Consider the following 20,677-nt stretch of genomic DNA (forward strand, 5'->3'; position numbering starts at 1 on the left):
TTAACAACAACAACAACAACAACAACAACAAAAACTCCAAAGAGACATAGCAGATGAACTTGTCCAGGTGGATCCGAATGGCAATTCCGAGATTGCAGAACATAGAAAGAGAATGGGAGCCACGTTCTTACATGGATCATCCCCCAGGTATAGCTGGATGGAAGGAAGACAGGAATGGGAATGAGGGTGTTGTATATGGATCAGGCTATGGACAGGAATGGGAATTAGGGTGTTGTAAGAATAAAGCAAGAAGCTGGCGATAGTCCACTATATGGGTATAGCTATCTAGAGGGTTTTATTTAGGTTTGTCATCTCACAAACATTCAGAAAGGGTAGCTGCAGGGCACCTGGGTGGTGCAGTCAGTTAAGCATCCTACTCTTGGTTTCCTCTCAAGTTGTGATTTCAGGGTCATAAGATTGAGCCCAAGTTGGGCTGTGTGCTCAGCGCAGCATCTGCTTAAGACTTTCTCCCTCTTCCTCTGCCCATTCCCCTCCTCTCTAAAATAAATAAATACATCTAAAAAAGAAAGAAAGAAAGGATAGCTGGCCTTTGGGTACAGTGCAAGTGGAACCAGTTTCTAATCCCAGGGGGCTTCACAAGCATCCGAAGATCTGGTCTGCTATTGTTATTGGTAGAGGTGAATCAAAAATTGCCTTGGGAAAAAAAAAATTGCCTTGGGTATTTTGAGAACTACTGGACTGACAAAGGACATGTACAAGGGACAATCTTCTATGCTATTTTCAATTCCATTTCCACATTTTGAGATGATTCAATTAATCTCCTTTAAAGAAATTTCTGGAGGCAGCCAAAGGGGTCTATGGTTCTGAAGAGTACCCAGAGGGTGGAGGTGTACTGAATTGCTTTTTTGCAGATGCTCTCCTGTTTTCCAGCAAGAACTAACACTCAGTGCCAACACTTTTTGAGCTTTGCATGGGTTACGTTATTCAGACATTGCTATAGTCCTGTGAGGTAGGTGCTATTTCTTTCTCCTATTTTTACAGATGAGGAAGCTGAAACCCAAGGCTTAAGTTACCTGATCAAGCAGGAAGGTCTAGGAAGCCAGAGACTCGGACTAGAATTTAGGCTTTTGACTCAACAGCCCTACTGTGTTCTCTGTTGGCTTCTTGTGTGTCCCACTGAATTTTCAATGATCTTTGCTGCCTCCTCACTGGTCTGTACACTCCCCGAGGGCGGGCCCTGATTCTGTTCTCCACAGATGAGCCTCTTCCCATCCCCCATCCTGTTAGTATCCCCATTGTTTGACCTGGTTCCGTGGAGGAAGTCCATGTGGCAACGTGAGCTGACCTCACACTGGTGACTCCAGGTCAGAACCCAAACATTCTGTAGGGAGCAGAGTTTCTTAGTTCCTCATAAATACAGGGCAGATACTATGCTATAGCTAAATCTATCCTTTCATCCGTATGCTAAAAGACTAACAGTTTTGGAGTGATGGACAAGGTTCAAAGTTCTTTCACCTTTCTAGTTTTGTTTTTAATGGAATGCCCACTTCTTCTATGCTTGCCTTATGGAGGTGAGTTCCAACCAGTTGATCTAGCAACAGACTTAATGGGTAACTTCAACTATTTTTTTACTTGTTTCAGGGGAAATAAGAAGGGGTAATTACATTTCACTGCTACAAGTTTTCTTTTCAAGGCTACAAACAGTCACAAACATCCACAAATGTCACTAAGCAGGAAGGTGTTTTCTCAAGACTCAGAGGTAAGTCATTGTATTACTCATTGGGTGAAATAGGAACCATAGTGTGGGGTCATCCTATTCACTGTATGACTGTGTCTTGTCTTATGTATTTGCTAGGAGCATGCGCCATACAGTAATATAATTAGATAAGCATTGCTTGAAAATTAGTCCGGTATTATTCTCTCTTGGTAAGCTGTGCTTTCTTTTCAGGGATTACTGTGCCTCTCTTTCATTTCACTCATCACACACAGAAACTTTGCCTGCCTCAGGATCATTTGAATGTGTCTGTATGGCTTTAATTGTAATGTGGGGGCACATTCTGGTGGTAGACCATAGGAATCCAGATACAGCAAGCATAAAATGTTCTTTATAATTATCTGTCTTTTTTAAAATATTTTTTATTTATTTATTTGACAGAGAGAGATCACAAATAGGCAGAGAGGCAGGCAGAGAGAGAGAGAGGAGGAAGCAGGCTCCCTGCTGAGCAGGGAGCCTGATGCGGGACTCGATCCCAGGACCCTGAGATCATGACCTGAGCCAAAGGCAGCGGCTTAACCCACTGAGCCACCCAGGCGCCCTATAATTAGATATCTGTCTTTTATGCTTTGCATTTTAAGTCCTAAAACTCTATTTATCTCAAAACAGAGAAAATGACCCTGACAATTGGTGAACCAGGCAGTAACTCTTTGTGAAGAGACATGGTACTTATAAACAACTTCTATTCTGTACAAGGGAAATGCTATCTGCACAATATAATAGCTTGTAATTCTGTAGGAGGAAAGGATATTGCCATGGGGCCCTCCCTGGCCCTGGCTCTCTGACCTTCCGATGATAACACAGATCCCTTCAAATCTGTCAGGTCCTCAACCAGCTCATGTGACTGCAAAAACAGATCAGAAAGCAAATGCATTATGTTCTTAACCCCCCCATATTCATGAAAGGAAATGCTGGATAGAAACAGAACAAATTGCAGATTAAGCCACATATTTCTTTGAGGCATTATATTAAAGTTATTAACAGTATTTACCTTCTTAGCTATTAGGTCCCCTTGTCTAATACCAAGTTATTTTTTTATTTTCCTAAATCTGTCTTAAACTTGTCTCTTCTCTCTGATCCCTTTGAATGGCTTTCTAGCTCCAAGACCTATTATGCCCAAGCAATTCACAGGGCGTAATGGTAAGTCAAGGGATCTGGGATGGTGCCTGGGATTCAGGAACATTCCCAGAGCTGCTGTGGTATATGGCTCCAGAGGGCGCCCCACAGTGGTCATCACTAATCTGAACAGCCCTTTCTGCAAATCAGAAAAAGGAGTGCCCTGTGGATGGTTGGTTTAGTTATGATGCCACTCAGAACGGATTAGAAAATAGCACAGATGTCCAAGCATCAGGAAATACAGACTTTTTAAAAATACATTTTATTTATTTATTTAATTGACAGAGAGAGAGAGAGAGAGACAGCGAGATAGGGAACACAAGCAGGCTGAGTGGAAGAGGGAGAAGTAGGCCTCCCGCCAAGCAGGGAGCCTGACCTGGGGCTTGATCCCAGGACCTAGGGATCATGACCTGAGCTGAAGGCATATGCTTAATGACTGAGCCACCCAGCTGGCCCTAAATACAGAAAATCTTAAAAACAATACAGCAGTCCGGGCGCCTGGGTGGCTCAGTGGGTTGAGCCTCTGCCTTCGGCTCAGGTCATGATCTCAGGGTCCTGGGATCAAGTCCCACATCGGGCTCTCTGCTCAGCAGGGAGCCTGCTTCCTCCTCTCTCTCTGCCTGCCTCTCTGCCTACTTGTGATTTCTTTCTGTCAAATAAATAAAGAAAATCTTTAAAACAAACCAACAAACAAAAAACAATACAGCAGTCCTCCCAAACACATCAGGAACTTTTCTAAAGCTCAGCTATGAATACCTCACCTGCCTGTTCATCCTCCTACTGCCAAAGCCCAGAGACTGAATTCTTGCCAAGGTATCAGGAGACCTGCATTTTAATCTTTACTTTGAAACTAACTGGTGTTATGAGCTTATACTAGAGGTTTGCTGAGACCTCTGTTGCGTCCAAGCTTTGGGTCCCAAGTGCAGGTTCCAATATGGAGATAGAGAACAGAATTGTTTTAGATCATTGGAAGATTCCCAATTTTCTCTGTAACCCTTAGCTCTTGGTTATATGAAAAGATGCCTAACTCATAATAAGGGAAATACTCATTCCAATTTTCAGCTATCATGTTGAGAGTGGACAAATGTTTCATTAAGAAAACTGGCAAAAGAGTTGGGAAATATAATCTCTTGCTTCTTTTTTTTTAAAGTAGGCTTCACACCCAGTGTGGAGCCCAACACAGGGCTTCAGTTCACACCCTGAGATCGAGACCTGCGCCGAAATCAAGAGTCGGACTCTTGGGGCACCTGGGTGGCTCAGTGGGGTAAGCCTCTGCCTTTGGCTCAGGTCATGATCCCAGGCTCCTGGGATCGAGCCCCGCACAGGGCTCTCTGCTAGGCGGGGAGCCTGCTTTCCCCTCTCCCTCTCTGGCTGCCTCTCTGCCTACTTGTGATCTCTGTCTGTCAAATAAATAAATAAAATCTTAAAAAAAAAAAAAAAAGAGTCGGACTCTTAAACGACTGAGCCACCCAGGTACCCCAATCTAACATTTTTAAAAACTGAAGTATAATGAATGTATAACATCCTATTAGCTTCAAGTGTATATAATCTCATATCTTGTGTGTAGGCAAGGAAAGAGTGCAACTTCTACAGAGGGCAATTGGCAATCCTTATAAATACAAAAATAATGTATTTACTTTTTGGCCCAGAGTACTGAAATATGCCTGGGATTTATTTTAATCAGGTATGATAAGACATATAGACACATAAATGATTGTTCATGATGGAAGAACATTATATTCACAGATTCCTAGAAGCAGGGCAAGAGGGAGGAGCATGGCTCAGAGTCCTTATTGGTGTTTTCATGGGAAAGAAAGAGTGAAGCGAGGTAGGGACACAGAGTAGTGGATAATTGGAATGATTTCGGTGGGCTCTGGGCTATAGGAGTGGTTTCTAGTTGTCCAGTACCTGGCCCTGGGAATATTTAGGGTAGGGGAAACATTGGCTTGTTGTGTGAGAGGCAGTTGGAGCTGTGGGCTCTGGATTGATTGGTTTATATCAAAGGCATGCTCAGAGGGGAGGTTTCCATGAACTTTAGGAAATAGCTAACCCTGGGAGGGACGGTCTGTCCAGGAGCAAAACCTCAGATGTGAAAACATCAAAAATACAGAAAATAGGAAAGCCTGGCTCAGTCGGTGGAGTGTGCAACTCTTGGTCTCAGGATTGTGAGTTCGAGCCCCACGTTGGATGCAGAGATTACTTAAAAATAAAATGCCTTAAAAATACAGAAAATAAGAAAATATAGTCAATATAGACAGAAATTTCATTTCTAAGAAACTACTAAAAAATATGTTTCTTGGGGCGCCTGGGTGGCTCAGTGGGCTAACGCCTTTGCCTTCAGCTCAGGTCATGATCCCAGGATTCTGGGATCGAGCCCCACATTGGGCTCTCTGCTCAGCAGGGAGACTGCTTCCCTGCCCCTGCTCTCTGCTTGCCTCTCTACCTACTTGTGATCTCTGTCAAATAAATAAATAAAATCTTTTTTTTTAAAAATATGTTTCTTGAGGTACCTGGGTGGTAGAGTTAGTTAAGCATCTGACTCTTGGTTTTGGCTCAGGTTTTTGATCTCAGGGTCTTAAGATCCAAGCCCTGGGGGCACCTGGGTGGCTCAGTGGGTTAAAGCCTCTGCCTTCGGCTCAGGTCATGATCCCAAGGTCCTCGGATCAAGCCCTGAGTAGGGCTCTCTGCTCAGCGGGGAGCCTGCTTCCTCCTTTCTCTCTGCCTGCTTCTCTGCCTACTTGTGATATCTGTCTGTCAAATAAATAAATAAAATCTTTAAAAAAAAAAGAAAAGAAAAAAAGATCCAAGCCCTGTTTTGGGCTCTGCACTCAACAGGGAGTCTGCTGGAGATTCTCTCTCTCCCTCTGCCCCTCCTCTTTCTCTTTCTAAAATAAATAAATAAACCTTTAAATTATTTATATATATATATATATATATATATGTATGTGTGTGTGTGTGTGTGTATGTGTGTGTATGTATATATGTGTGTGTATATATATGTGTGTGTGTGTGTGTGTGTATATGTATATGTATGTTTGTATCTCATTTCCCTAACCCACCTACTCTCCTGTTCTGCAGGGGACTTTCATATCAGTTTTTCTTGCTCTAGAAAACCCCCAACATGATTACCTCAGGCTCGCCTTGAGGGGTGGCCTTGTTTCCCCCATAACTGGCAAAATCCAAGCAGTCAAAACAGAGTATCTGCATCCCCCTTCCCATCCACCTGCAACCTCACCCTCCTTCTCTGCCTTCCTTCCTTTCTAGGCCGAGGATGGCCCCAGCCAGTGCACCACCATCCATCTCCACCGACTGGCACAGGCACAGGTGACAAGTCCCTCCTCATTTCCTGTAGTTTAAATATCACAGTTTAAATATCAGTCTCGTCCTCCTATGAACGTGCTGTCTGTTCTCCCATCTTAGAAAGCAAAACCCATCTCCCTATCCCTTAGCCCTCCTGGGAGCTGCCTTCATCTCTCCTCAACACCAAAGACACCGCTAGCCCTTTCCCAGCGCAGTTCTTCCCGCCAAGCTCGGCTGAGCTTTCACTGAGGCGTGAAGCTCAGGGCGTTTTTCGTTCAGTTGCTGAACTTTCTGTGCCACGGAAGGGACGGGGGTGGGACGGCCAAGTGCGGGTGAAGAGTAATCTCCGTGGTGTGTGAAGTTTTACAAGCAGCCGAAGAGCGTACTCGCCGCGGAGTTGCTGTTTTGTTCAGTTTGTGCGAACAGTAACTATTCTCTCGTCTCAGGCAGTGGGGAGAGTCGTCCACCTGACCTCAGGAAGAGCAGCCGGAATCTCAGAGCACATCCGACGCTGGCGAGCGCTGAGACCTGGAATGCAGGTTGGGGGAATGGCGTTTTCAGTCTCTAACACCCTCTCAGCATGGCACCGCACACCCTGACACCATCCGTGACACCCAAGTCACCAAACTAAAGCCGCTCTCCTTGTGGCCACAGAGCTGGCAGGTGCTGCTAGACCAAGTCAGGGATCCTGTGATCTGGACAGCATTCCTACAGAGTGAGAGCGGGCTTTGGCAAAGGACCAGAGGCAGAGGAGGCAAATAGAGTTGGGGATTCCTTTCCATGGGAATTCAAAGTGTATTTGGTTTCTTTTTTTTTTTTTTTAAAGATTTTATTTATTTATTTGACAGAAAGAGATCACAGTAGGCAGAGAGGCAGGCAGAGAGAGGGGAAGGGAAGCAGGCCCCTGCTGAGCAGAGAGCCCGATGCGGGACTCGATTCCAGGACCCTGAGATCCATGACCTGAGCCGAAGGCAGCAGCTTAACCCACTGAGCCACCCAGGCGCCCCAAGCCTCCATATTTTTTAAAATTAAGGATGCTATTTTTATGGTACTTTGGATTTTGTCTCCCATCCCCCTTTGAAATAACAATATGGTTAACAAATATATTAACTGATAGACACAAGTGAAATGAAATTTTATGTGAACCGTTCTTTCCATTTTCAGCACTGATTTCGCACAGACCTGCTCTTGTTCAAGTAATTATAATTGCATGTGTAGCCTTTACCATTGCCCTGGTATGTGGAATCGCGATTTCTTATGTGATATAGTAAGTATTTACTAAGTAACATTACCAATCTCAAGTAAGACATAACAAACTAACCACGTTATTATTTAGTAATGCTGATGATGATAATTCTTTTTTTTTTTATTTTATTTATTTATCAGAGAGAGAGAGGTTGAGAGCACAGGCAGACAGAATGGCAGGCAGAGGCAGAGGGAGAAGCAGGCTCCCTGCTGAGCAAGGAGCCCAATGTGGGACTCGATCCCAGGACGCTGGGATCATGACCTGAGCCGAAGGCAGCTGCTTAACCAACTGAGCCACCCAGGCGTCCCATGATGATGATAATTATTAAAATCACTAAATTATTACTGTCATTTTAGCCTCCCCACCTGTGTTTTTCAGAATATGGACTGTACTTATGTTGGGTCACAATGTAAATGAAGAAAAAAAACAAATAGGACAGAATACAATTTTAGTAGGATAGAATATATTGAAAAGCATTATATTTTTTAATGAAAAAATTATTTTTTTGTTTATTTGATTATTTAAAAGTTAAAAAAAATTTTAAAGATTTTATTTATTTACTTGACAGAGAGAGAGCACAAGTAGGTAGAGCAGCAGGCAGAGGGAGGGGGGAAGCAGGCTCCCCGCCGAGCAGAGAACCCGATGTGGGCTCATGGAATCATGGCCTGGAATCATGACCTGAGCCGAAGGCAGCTGCTTAACCAGCTGAGCCAACCGGGTGCCCCCAAAATTTAAAAATGTTTTTAAAATTTTATTTATTTTTTAATTTGTTATTTTGGTCACCATACAGTACATCATTAGTTTTTGATGTAGTGTTCCATGATCCATTGTTTGCGTATAACACCCAGTGCTCATTACAACACATGCCCTCCTGATACCCATCAGCAGGCAACCCTGCCCACCCCTTCCCCCTCTGAAACCCTCAGATTATTTCCCAGAGTCCATAGTGTCTCATGGTTCATTTCCCCCTCTGATTCCCCCTTTCAGTTTTCCCTTCGTTCCCCTAATGTCCTCTGTGCTATTCCTTATGTTCCACATATAAGTGAAACCATATGGTAATTGTCTTTCTCTGCTTGACTTACTTCACTCAGCATAATCCCCTCCAGTTCCATTCATGCGGATGCAAAAGTTAACTGACTGAGCCACTGAGGCACCCTAAATAAATAAATCTTTTAAAAAAATACATAAAAACATGTACATAGGGATTCACCTTTTTTTTTTTTTTTTGACTTAGGTTCCCATATGGTTCACACAGCACTGTTGGGTCTTATGTTTATTTGAAATTTTGATATTTGGTTTATCATGGATTTTTTTCCCACTCATTTCAATTTGTTAAAATATTGAGCTAAAATACTTACCAGCATTCCTGATTTTTTTGACACAACCTAAATTTTACAACTGTAATCAAGACATTGGAGACCAGGATTTGGGTAATTACTGTTAACAATATTTAGGATCAGGCCAGTTCTTCCTACTTACATACATCAAACGATTAGGAGGGTATGTATGTTAGGAAAGAGGAAAGCATTCTGTTACCACTTTTCACATCAGAGATAGGTACTGAAAAATCTACTTTCCAGGCTGGACCTGGTGGAATGAGCAAGGCACTCACCTCAGATACAAAATTTAAGATGGTGCCAAAACACTCAGTCATCAAGATGAATGATGTTTTAATGCAGTATTTTATAAAATCTACAATTATTTAAAAAAATATCCATGATGAACAAAATGCCAACATTTTAAATACAGGATCAGTAATAGTGTTGCACCAAGCCACACCAGAGAGTGAGCAAAAGGAAGAATCAGTAATACCTGCCTGGACTTTATTTAAAATGTTGATATTTTGTTTGTCACGGATCTCTTGGCATTCCTTTTTCTTTTGTAAAATGTTGCATTAAGATATTATGTAGTTTAAAAAGAAGATATTATTATATTCTCTTGTACTCCACATGATTTCCTTATTCACCTCACCTAGTCCTGGCCCTGAGCTACATCCTTTCCTGCCTGTCAGCACACACTGGAGAGTGTCTGTTTCTGCCTCCTTCCCGCGCCTACCGCCAGGTACAGTGATTGCTTTTCAAGCAAAAGTCGCAGGATTAAGGTAGAATGATTCCCCGTGAAAGCTGCGCTCTTAAGCTCATGCACATTCTTCTCCAGTCGGCTGGTGCACGCGGAGGAAAGACAGCAACTGGTGTGGCTTTATAACAATGTCAGTGTACCATTCCTGGGAGGAGACAACGACAATGTGGGTGAGGACTCTGAGAGCGAGAGCCTGGATGAGTCCGCCTACCTGCTTCCAGAGAATGAGGAGGAGCTGGAGAAGTTCATTCACTCAGGTAAACACAGGGCCAGTTTGTCCTGTCAGATGCGAACTCACACAAAAGCTGAGCGGGCCCTCACGGTTTGGTTTGCAGAGACAAAGCGAAGAGGGATTTAGTGGAGTTTGAGGTAATGAAGATGAATATTTACAGCCACATCTGCAGAAATGAAGTGTTCTCATCAAACTGCACAGAGGGGAAAACAGCCTTGGGTTGCTCGGTTCCTTTTGTGGGGCAATTCCAAGGACCAAGAGCAGAGTTCAGGAGACCAAACTTCCCCCAGACTAAATCTTCCTTTAAACACACTTCTTAGGGTGGCACTGTTCCTGAGTCTAGAACACAGGGAGACAGATGTCTCTGGGAACAGGATCCAGACCCCCAGAATGGACACTTGTAGGAGAGGTACTCACCATGCCCGCAAATCTTTGTGAGGAGAAGGCAGCATATGTGCTCACATAAACCTGATTTTGTAGAAGCTCTGAGATAGCTTCTTACAAAAATTCTAGAGCCAAAATATTTTGAGTGCACTGTCTGATTCAGCTGTGCCAGTCTTCCGGTGTGTGGATCTCCTCTCTCACAACCCCAGACACAGGAGTCAGAGACAGGCCGGAAGGCCAGTAGTTCAGTGACCAGTGATGCTTACTGACAACCAATGTCCTTGTTTACCCTTAGGAAATACTTTTTCAATGTCTTTTGCTTACATTGAAGTATAGCTTTTCTGTATTCTTTTTTTTTAAAATTTTTATTTAAAATCCAGTTAGTTAACATACAGGGTACTATTAGTTTCAAGTGTACAATATAGTGACTTGGCACTTCCATAGGACACCCAATGCTCGTAACAGCAAGTGAGCTCCTTAACTGCCCCCCCACCTCCTCCTGGTAGCCATCTGTTTGCTCTCTATGGTTAAGGGTCTGTTTCTTGGATTGCTTCTCTCTCTTTTCTCCCTTTGCTCATTTGTTTCTTAAATTCCACATATGAGTAAAATCATATATTTGTCTTTCTCTGATGGACTTAATTCACTTAGCATAAAACTCTCTAGCTCCATCCATGTCATTACAAATGACAAGATTTCATTTTTTTATAGCTGAGTAATATTCCTTTGTGTATATACATCACATCTTTATCTATTCATCAGCCGACATTATTTTTTTTAACTGAGAATTTATAAAGCATTTATAAGATATGGGAAAATAACTTTATTTGGGGGAGTTAAATAAATTTAAATTCAGTTTTCACCATGCTTTTCAGATGAAAAACATTCATTTTATCTTGAAAATTCTACTCTTTGTACTTTATTTTTCCATACTTTTCCCTTCACCTTTTGTCTATTCCTCATTTACTAGTACCTCAATAACATTATATCTGTATTTTAGTTATTAGATCCAAAAGAAGAAAGCATGTGGAAAACAAAAGATTGAGGAAAGAGCAAAATTTATTAAAGGGAACAAAAATGGGGAATTCTATGCCCGGTATATTCTCAGAGGATCTATGAGAGCAAACGAAAGTGATGCAGGACATGCTAGCCAGCATGGAGCCCACAGCTGCAGGGACGACCCGCGACTGGGGACCTGAGCAGGACTTACTCCTCGAGAGCTCTGTCCAGAGCACTCTAAAGAAGAAAACTAGAAGTATATAACCGAAAATAAATCCATATATGCAGTGAGTCTTACTTCTTAGCTCTCATAGTCCATTAATAATTATAACATATTGAAAAAGAGAAAATCCAACTTCCTCAGTACAAAAGAGAGACTGTCAGGATTTTTTTCCCTTTGTTTCAAAATTATTTATTTATGTTTTTTATGATTTTCTTTTCTTGCTTCTAACCAGAAGCATGAACAATTTCTTTGGGCAGTCTCTCAGGCCAAGCCAAGGAACTACTTTCATGATACAAAACTTTTCCAGGGATATTATCTGTCAGTTGCGGTACCTTGTGCCCAGTCTCCTCACAGGAAAGCTGAGAATATCCAAATAGATTTGCCACTGGACTAACATGCAGCTAATGGATTAACATCATCCCTGTTTTTAAGGACCTGGGATCCGGTGGGGGAAAAGGGGCTGCAGGTAGGGAGGTGTCAAGCGTGGCCAGTTATGGTAGGCACTGTCAGCTGGGAGCTGCTGAGAGCTGTGGGAATACAGGAGTCAAGACTGACTCCAAACAGGTCAGTGCTTTGGAAACGGTCTGATGGTTCCTCAGAAAGTGAAGCAGAGAGGCTCGACATGACCCAGCAGTTCCACTCTTAGGGTTAGGTCCAAGAGAACCGAAAACACACATACACGGAAAAACCTGCGCACAAATGTTCACAGCAGTGTTACCCATGAGAACAAAGAGGTGGAAACAACCCAGCAGTCCATCAACTGACAAAAAGATAAAGTGGGGGGGGGTCTATCCATATAACGGAATATTCTTCAGCTATAAGAAAGAAATACCAATACATCTATGACATAGAAAAACCTTGAAAAAATTATACTAAATGAAGTATGTTAGACACAGAGGTCACAAATTTTCTGATTTCATTTATCCAAAATGCCCAAAAGAACCAAATCCATAGAGGCAGAAAGTACATAAGTGGTTCCAGGAACTGGGTGAGGGAAGAAAAGGGAAGGACTGCTGATGGGTGTGGGGTTTCTTTTTTTTTTTTTTTAAGATTTATTTATTTGACAGACAGAGATCACAAGTAGGCAGAGAGGCAGACAGAGAGAGAGGAGGAAGCAGGCTCCTCACTGAGCAGAGAGCCCAATGTGGGGCTCAATCCCAGGACCCCAGGATCATGACCTGAGCCAAAGGCAGAGGCTTTAATCCACTGAGCCACCCAGGTGCCCCGGGTGTGGGGTTTCTTTTTTGGGTAAGGAAAATGTTTAAAAATTAGATATTTGGGATGGTTGTACAACCTGGTGAATATACTAAAAAAACAAACCAAAAAACCCCCACCACACTTGGATTATACTCTTTAAAAGAGTAAATGTTGTGGTATGTGAAATAGATCTCAAACAAACTGTTAAAAAAAACGATTTTGTTTAATTTGAGTGTGAACTGAAGCCAGACCCAGGCTTCCCAACTCTTCCTTTCAGTTTCCATCTTTCATAAAATAAAAAAATTATAACAACAAAAATTGTAATAGACAACATGACAAAGGAATAGTGTGATATATATTAGGAATTGGGATGGTCCAAAGAATCTTTCAGCCAACAGTTTGCACCTGCCTTGGTGGCGCAGCCAGGGAGGAGTTATGTGTGGGGCAGGTGGCCCAGGAGACAGCAGGGGCACCTGGGTGGCTCAGTCTGCTTGACTTGGATCAAGATCCAGTTCTTCATTGGGCTTGTTGCGCAGCGGGAGCCTGCTGAACTTCTTCCTCTGCCTGCAGCTCCCTCTGCTTGTGTTCTCTTTCTCTCTTTGACAAATATATAAAATCCTTTTACAAATTGAGGTATAGGGGCGCCTGGGTGGCTCAGTGGGTTGGGCCGCTGCCTTCGGCTCGGGTCATGATCTCGGGGTCCTGGGATCAAGTCCCACATCGGGCTCTCTGCTCGACGGGGAGCCTGCTTCCTCCTCTCTCTATTTCTGCCTGCCTCTCTGCCTACTTGTGATCTCTCTCTGTCAAATAAATAAATAAAATCTTAAAAAAAAAACAAATTGAGGTATAATTGACATATAACATTATATTAGTTTCAGGTGTACAGCATAATGATTCCATATTTGTATACACTGTGAAATGGTTACAACAACTCTAGTTAATATCCATCACCTTACACAGTTACAAAAATTAATAGCTTTCTATAATTTGCATTTTACAACTTTTTCTGAGATATCAATTCCTCATGCAGAATACTGCCTGTAATCACAGAGGAAATGATAACCACTTTTCGGGAATGAGATGAGATCATGGGTTTATGATACCCCTACATTTTGGGATTCAGAGCGCACTTCGCATGCCTGCTCCACCCGTGAACACTGCAGACATTGTCCTGTATCAAAATAGTATTTCTTTCATTGTTCTGCTTTTGAGATCAATGTCAGATCTTAAAGGAAGTGAATATAAGGAAGGTGAATAAGAGACGTGAATGGATAAAAGCTCACCACACTGGACATCGTAGGTTACACAAATCCGTATTTGTACTCTTGCTTCAGGGTAACACATCTTCCTCCATCTTCCTTGTCATGCCTCTATCTGGAGTACTTTCCCTCTTGTCGCTGTACATACACGGTTCATTTGCTAGTACTGGCTAATTCTTCAGAGCGCATGCATTTGAATTACAGTACAGTGGACACATTTTGTGACTAACTGGAAAACTTTGTGCATTTGGGAGCATCCGAAAGAATGTGTTTAGCTTCTGAGAGCATGCTGAGCTTCCTGGACTCTAAAAAAACCTGTCTCCAAATAGGTGCTCAGTTGCAGTCAGACCCTCCAGAAACCTAAGTGCGGCCTCTTTCAGAAGGATCTAAGTCCCCCTTGGGACCTAGAACCTCTGTTTCCCAGTGTCCTCTGGCGCCGAGGGGCTCTTGAATTAGGCGTCCCTAACCAGAACTAAATTTCACAAAACTGATCTTAAAGCTCCGTTCTATATGTATTTAAAAACCAGCAAGGTAATAGTTATTAGCTCTCAGATATGGCTGGACAGAGAAAGACCTAGTGGTGGTGTGTGTCCGTTTGATTTTGTGGCTCTGGGGAACACTTGAAATAATGTGTCTACAAGCATGTCTGTGATTGGTCCAGAGCATACTTCACGAAATCCGGATGCGGGGGCCGGGGCCCAGCAGAGAAGTCCCACCACACCCTCGAGCAGTAGGGCGTACCACTGACCACGCCCTTCGCAGTGGTCCCTCGCCTTTCCCAGGAACCTCCTCCCAGAGCTACGAACCTGGAGCTTTGGCTCATAGAGAACTACATTACCCAAAAGCCTAAGCGCCGCAGTCCTAGGAAGGCCCGGGAGAGGGGCGTTTCTGTAAGTGCGAAAAGCGGGTGGGAGGGATTTCCGGTATCCTCCCCGCGCGTTTGGTCGCTTTTTGCTAGCGTCTGCTCAAGCCGGGGGTTTTGATTGCTTGTTCAGGCGGGAGGTGGAACAGTCGTCGCCGTTTCACAGAGACTAGTCGGAGGCTCGGGGTTGGCGACGTCCACCCACCGTGGCCCCGCGGCTGGGGCAAGACTTGCTTGCGTCCCCGACCTAGACCCGGGCCGCTCCGGGCTCCGCTTCGTCCACCGAGTCGGATGGCGGCGGCCGCGCCCAGGTACTCGGCTGAGGTAAACGCTTGCCCCCCCGTCCCTCCCCGCCGCCCCCTACCCGGACCCCGAAGGCCCGAGCGCGGGGTGCCTGCTCGCGGTCCTGTGGCCCCGGTCCCGGTGTCCGGGACAGGGAGTCGGGGGTGGGCGGGGGCGCATGTGTGTGCGCCGGCTGGCTGCGTGCGGGAGCGGGCTCCGGGCTGAGGGGCTGGCGGGGCGGGGGCTGCAGGGGGCCTGAGGCGGGAGCATTCTGCCCTCAGGGGACGGAGCGTGAGGCGGCAGCACGCCTTTCCTGAGAAGTTGTCTTCTCATTGTGAGGACTCTGGGAGTGTAAGGGTGGGGCAGACTGAGTGGAGTCATCCAATCAGTAGGCCGTATGTATATCCGCTGGGAAGGTTGAAATTCAATTGGCCACCTGTGTAGGGGCGGGGCTCAACCACCCCCATAAAGGTTGCTCTGCCAGGCTGCCGAGGGGGGGCTGCTGCAGGAGAGCAGCGGCTGCTACAGGAGGGATGAAGTCCGCGGAGAGCGGTGAAGTCGGCGGAGAGCGGTGAAGTCGGCGGAGAGCGGTGAAGTCGGCGGAGAGCGATGAAGTCCGCGGAGAGCGGTGAAGTCGGCGGAGAGCGGTGAAGTCGGCGGAGAGCGGTGAAGTCGGCGGAGAGCGGTGAAGTCGGCGGAGAGCGGTGAAGTCGGCGGAGAGCGATGAAGTCCGCGGAGAGCGGTGAAGTCGGCGGAGAGCGGTGAAGTCGGGGGAGAGCGATGAAGTCGCAGAAGAGCAGGGGAGTCAACGGTGTATAGAAGAGCTGTAACAGCTCTTGTAAGAGCTATAACCGCGTTTGGCGGTCCAGCCTCCAGCCTCCGGCGGCGGCCCCGAGCGCCGCCGCCTGCACCCTCCGGCGGCGGCCCCGAGCGCCGCCGCCTGCACCCTCCGGCGGCGGCCCCGAGCGCCGCCGCCTGCACCCTCCGGCGGCGGCCACCGAGCGCCGCCGCCTGCACCCTCCGGCGGCGGCCCCCGAGCGCCGCCGCCTGCACCCTCCGGCGGCGGCCCCGAGCGCCGCCGCCTGCACCCTCCGGCGGCGGCCCCGAGCGCCGCCGCCTGCAAGCCTCCGGCGGCGGCCTCGAGCGCCGCCACCTGCAGCTTCCAGCCTCCGGCCTCGCGCGCCGCCGCCTGCAGCTTCCAGCCTCCGGCCTCGAGCGCCGCCGCCTGCAGCTTCCAGCCTCCGGCCTCGAGCGCCGCCGCCTGCAGCTTCCAGCCTCCGGCCTCGAGCGCCGCCGCCTGCAGCTTCCAGCCTCCGGCCTCGAGCGCCGCCGCCTGCAGCTTCCAGCCTCCGGCCTCGAGCGCCGCCGCCTGCAGCTTCCAGCCTCCGGCCATCGAGCGCCGCCGCCTGCAGCTTCCAGCCTCCGGCCTCGAGCGCCGCCGCCTGCAGCTTCCAGCCTCCGGCCTCGAGCGCCGCCGCCTGCAGCTTCCAGCCTCCGGCGGCGGCCCCGAGCACCGTCGCCTGCAGCTTCTAGCCTCCGGCGGCGGCCCCGAGCCATCGCCTGCAGCCTGCAGCCTCCGGCGGCCCAGCAGTCCAGTCGTCTGTGGTCCAGTTGTCAGCGGTCCCTCGACGCCTGCGGTCCTGAGACATCTGCGGTCCAGTTGTCAGCGGTCCCTCGACGCCTGCGGTCCTGAGACATCTGCGGTCCAGTTGTCAGCGGTCCCTCGACGCCTGCGGTCCTGAGACATCTGCGGTCCAGTTGTCAGCGGTCCCTCGACGCCTGCGGTCCTGAGACATCTGCGGTCCAGTTGTCAGCGGTCCCTCGACGCCTGCAGTCCTGAGACATCTGCGGTCCAGTTGCCAGCGGTCCCTCGACGCCTGCGGTCCTGATGCCTACAGACCCTAGAGGCCAGCAGTCGGTCCTGACACCTGCAGCCCCTAGATGCCAGCAGTCTGGAGGCATAAGCAGCCCTGAGATGCCAACGGCCCCTAGACACCAGCAGCCTCCCTGCAAAATGCCTCGCCACCCCCGAACCACAAGTGGCCTTGTCCGCAGTGGTGGCTTCCTCTGGGTGGAAGCCTGGTCAGAGTAGCATCGTGGGGAGCAGAGTCTGTGTCATCTGGGTTGTCCTCCTTGTCATTGTTGCTTCTTCGTCATTGGGAGTGGCCTCATCCAGGAAATGGTCTTGTCCAGAACAGCCTCTTCTTGGGAGCGGCCTTGTCCGGGGAGAAACTTCATTGAGCAGTGGCCTTGTCTTGGGAGTGGCCTCTTCTTGGGAACGGCTCCAATCATGGAGCGGCCTCATCTGTGGAGCAGCAACGTCATCTAGAGCAGCCTCGTCCAGAGTGGCCTTCTTGGAAGTGACCTTGTTGGGTTCATCGTCACCGCCTTTTCGTAAGAGGTAGCTCTGACCGGTAGTTTGATTCCTGATGCTTGGCGCGAAATAAAGTTTTGCTTGACTTTCGCTTTGTATCAGTCTCGTTCCTTTGATCACGGACCCTAACATTTGGGGGCTCGTCCGGGATCAAACGACGAGAACTGAGCCAGCATCAGAATTTTTAAGAAAAGCCTCCGGAGGTATTGGGTTTGGAGGTATTGGGTTTGGAGGTATTGGGTTTGGAGGTATTGGGTTTGGAGGTATTGGGTTTCGAAGTATTGGGTTTCGAAGCATTGGGTTTCGAAGTATTGGGTTCCGAGGTATTGGGATCCTATCCGTCTGTCTGGTTGGAGCTCCAGGGTATAGCCCACCGGGGAGAAGCTGGACGCAGCCATGCTCCCCAGGGCTGGAGTGGATGCGGGGACGCCCCATCCCTCTGCTGATAGATCGACAGGGGGTTCGAGTCCCCCTGGGCGGTCGGGGGGGTTCGAGTCCCCCTGCGTGGTCGGGGGTTCGAGTCCCCCTGGGCGGTCGGGGGGTTCGAGTCCCCCTGCGCCGTCGTGGGGGTTCAAGTCCCCCTGGGCGGTCGGGGGGTTCGAGTCCCCCTGCGCCGTCGTGGGGGTTCAAGTCCCCCTGGGCGGTCGGGGGTTCGAGTCCCCTGCCTTCCCTTTGACAGTTGAGGGGTTCAAGTCCCCTTAGACGGTTGGGGATAAAGATAGCCCCCACCAGTGGCAAGCTCTGGGTAAATTAAAAGTGCATAGAAATCAATGCACTCCATAAATTTGGTCAGGAGGACAAAGAGAAAAATCCGATTAGGAAATCCATTGAGCTATACAAAAACAAAAACAACACACCAAAGCTTATGGAATGCCATTAAAACAGTACTTAAAGGGAAATTATAGCAGTAAGCACCTGTTTTAAAGGATGAAGTTAAACTTCTACCTCATACAATATACAAAATTTTAAAAGGATCAGAAACTATATTGTACTCTATAAGGCAACTGATATATGCTATAATATTGATGACCCTTGAAAACATTAGGCCAAATTTAAGAAGCCAGTGATAAAAGACTACATGTATGATCCTGTTTATATGTGAAATGTCCAGAAAACTCAGATCTATAGGAAAAGAAAGTAAATTAATAATTACTTAAGATAGGTTGCCAAGAGATGGGAGTGACCAATGTTTGAATGGGGTTTCATTTAGGATGGTGAAAATGTCCAGAACTTGATTGGACACAATTCATACTTTTAAAGTATACATTTCAATAAACCATTTAAAGGTTATAGGAACTCTAAAGGAACAACAAATAGAAAGGTAAATAACAAGATAATAGGGGAATATGAAAAAGCTCATGGAGCTCAGGAAAGGAAGTCCCCCCCCCCCTTCCAGCAGCAGGCTCTGGACGAGGGCCACTGGGGTTGTGGTTATTTGTTTGTTTTTGTCTTTTTGTTGTCTATTGTGTTTTGTTATGGTTGAAGGAATGTGGCAAGCAGAGAGTAAGGGGACGCTAGCTTTCATCTCTCTGTTCCTCATAATAGATGTGGGGCTTCTCCCTCACTCATTTTGTGTGTTAAGGGCTATAACGAGCCACCTGGAGTTAGTCAAATGCCGGGTTAAGGTGTCCAATGCTGATGCTCATTAGAGCCGGGCATGGAAAATAAGTGCCTAGTGGGCCACTTTTGGTAAGCAGAACTGGTACTGTGGGATGAACCAACCTCGAGACAGAGACTTTAAGGAATATTCCCAAGCAGCTGCCGAAACTTCTTTTGTTTCGGGGAATTCCTTGCCTTCTCTGGCCCGACGTGGACTGCCTGGCCCCTCCCCCTTGCTGGCAGGGAAAGCATGGCATCTGAAGTGGAATGGGCCCAGGTGGAACATGAGGTCTGTTGGCGAAGGGATGGCTGGGCTGATGGTTAACTGTCTGTTTCAAGGGTTTAATGAGTAATTGTTAAAGTGGCTTCCGAAGTCTCTGATAACCTGAAACCGTGAAGGGTTGCTTGAATGACAAATGGAGTTAAATTTGTTGGACATCTAGATCCTAACCAAATGGGATGAAATGCTAGGGCGCTGTTTGCTGGTACTGGGTTTGTACTTTTGAAATCTGCTGGTGAACACATTCTGTGCTTAACTGATTGATAAATTTGCCATCTAAAGAATTCTGTTGTAACAACTCACCATTGGTTTATATTTAGTCTTAAGTAGAGGTTAAGGTATTTCTAAGAGTACAAAATTCTGTTAAGTGTAATTAAGACTGATGGAAATGAGAAAAGCAACTCTGTATGTAAAAAGTAGGAGATATGTAAAATTAGAGATAAACAGCCCTAAGGCCACTGTCAGAGCTAAATCCATTCGTAAAAGAATGGAAGGGGAGACTGATCACCTCCCATTAGCCAGGGATACCAAAAGGGGAGGATGTCCAACCTGTTTGAATCTGGAAAATGCCTGACTGTGTGAATGTATCTCTATGGCTCCACCGCTTCCACTATGGAGTCTGAATGGACTGCACCCTAAATCTTGCAGGGCTTCATATGGCATAACGGTCATCTACTCAATGGAGTAGCCCAGTCCAGGGTTTATACAGACAGACCTTAAATAAGACGCTCCTAAGTTCCCACGAGGGACACGAGCAGGACAGCATACAGGGACAGCCCTGCTCTAATGGCAGAGCAAATCACAGCTGTTCTCTCTGGGCTCCTCCACCCAGAATCTGAGAGATGGAACAGGGGAAATTCTGTGCAATGAATTTGGACTCTGCTTAGCACCTCTGTGTTGGCTCTCAGCCCTAGAAAAACGAGAGCCTGAGGGTCCACTTTGAGTCTAGGAAGCCATCTTCCAAGAGGAAGAAAACTCTCTGAAACTCCGTGAGCTGCTCGTCCCTCTTCTCTGATGTCTGGACTCAATGGGTCACACAAGGGCCTATGGGAAGAGCTCGGGAGTCAAGGCTTCAAATCTTGGCCATCGGAGGCTGCCAGGGACCTGACCCGATTGATACACATGCAGCTGCTGGCACGTTTCTGAATATGCTGGCTCTCTGCAGCCTCTGCATCTTTGAACAACATGTCCATCTGACTGAAACATCATTCTGTCTCAAGCACTTAGAAACCCTCCACTACCTCCTCCTTTGTACAGAATGGGTATGACCACAAGGCATCAGTAGCCCAAGAAGGCCGGGGGCTGCTGCAGGAGAGCCGGGGCTCCTGCAGGAGGGCCGGGGGGCTGCTGCAGGAGAGCAGCGGCTGCTACAGGAGGGATGAAGTCCGCGGAGAGCGGTGAAGTCGGCGGAGAGCGGTGAAGTCGGCGGAGAGCGGTGAAGTCGGCGGAGAGCGGTGAAGTCGGCGGAGAGCGATGAAGTCCGCGGAGAGCGGTGAAGTCGGCGGAGAGCGGT

General features: G+C 47.1%; 1 protein-coding gene across 1 annotated transcript; it reads left to right on the top strand.

Moving 5' to 3' along the window:
* The first annotated feature begins 1,450 nt into the window (after positions 1–1,450).
* On the top strand, positions 1,451–11,208 carry C7H19orf18 (chromosome 7 C19orf18 homolog). Its single transcript, XM_044257481.1, has 8 exons — positions 1,451–1,532; positions 1,655–1,720; positions 2,834–2,875; positions 6,116–6,175; positions 6,598–6,690; positions 7,316–7,418; positions 9,555–9,733; positions 11,090–11,208. Exons 1-8 carry the CDS (start codon positions 1,451–1,453, stop codon positions 11,206–11,208), a joined length of 744 nt encoding a protein of 247 aa, XP_044113416.1.
* Positions 11,209–20,677: the final 9,469 nt, after the last annotated feature.

This window comes from Neovison vison, chromosome 7 (assembly GCF_020171115.1).
Source record: "Neovison vison isolate M4711 chromosome 7, ASM_NN_V1, whole genome shotgun sequence".
Lineage (NCBI taxonomy): Eukaryota > Metazoa > Chordata > Mammalia > Carnivora > Mustelidae > Neogale > Neogale vison.

What these genes read in the sequence shown, in the direction of transcription:
- C7H19orf18 (XM_044257481.1), top strand. Translation starts at nt 1,451, where the DNA reads ATGGACAAGGTTCAAAGTTCTTTCACCTTTCTAGTTTTGTTTTTAATG. An exon ending in GCAATTCACAGGGCGTAATG is followed by an intron (nt 2,876 to 6,115) that starts GTAAGTCAAGGG and finishes CTTCCTTTCTAG; the next exon opens with GCCGAGGATGGCCCCAGCCA. An exon ending in GCGATTTCTTATGTGATATA is followed by an intron (nt 7,419 to 9,554) that starts GTAAGTATTTAC and finishes ATTCTTCTCCAG; the next exon opens with TCGGCTGGTGCACGCGGAGG.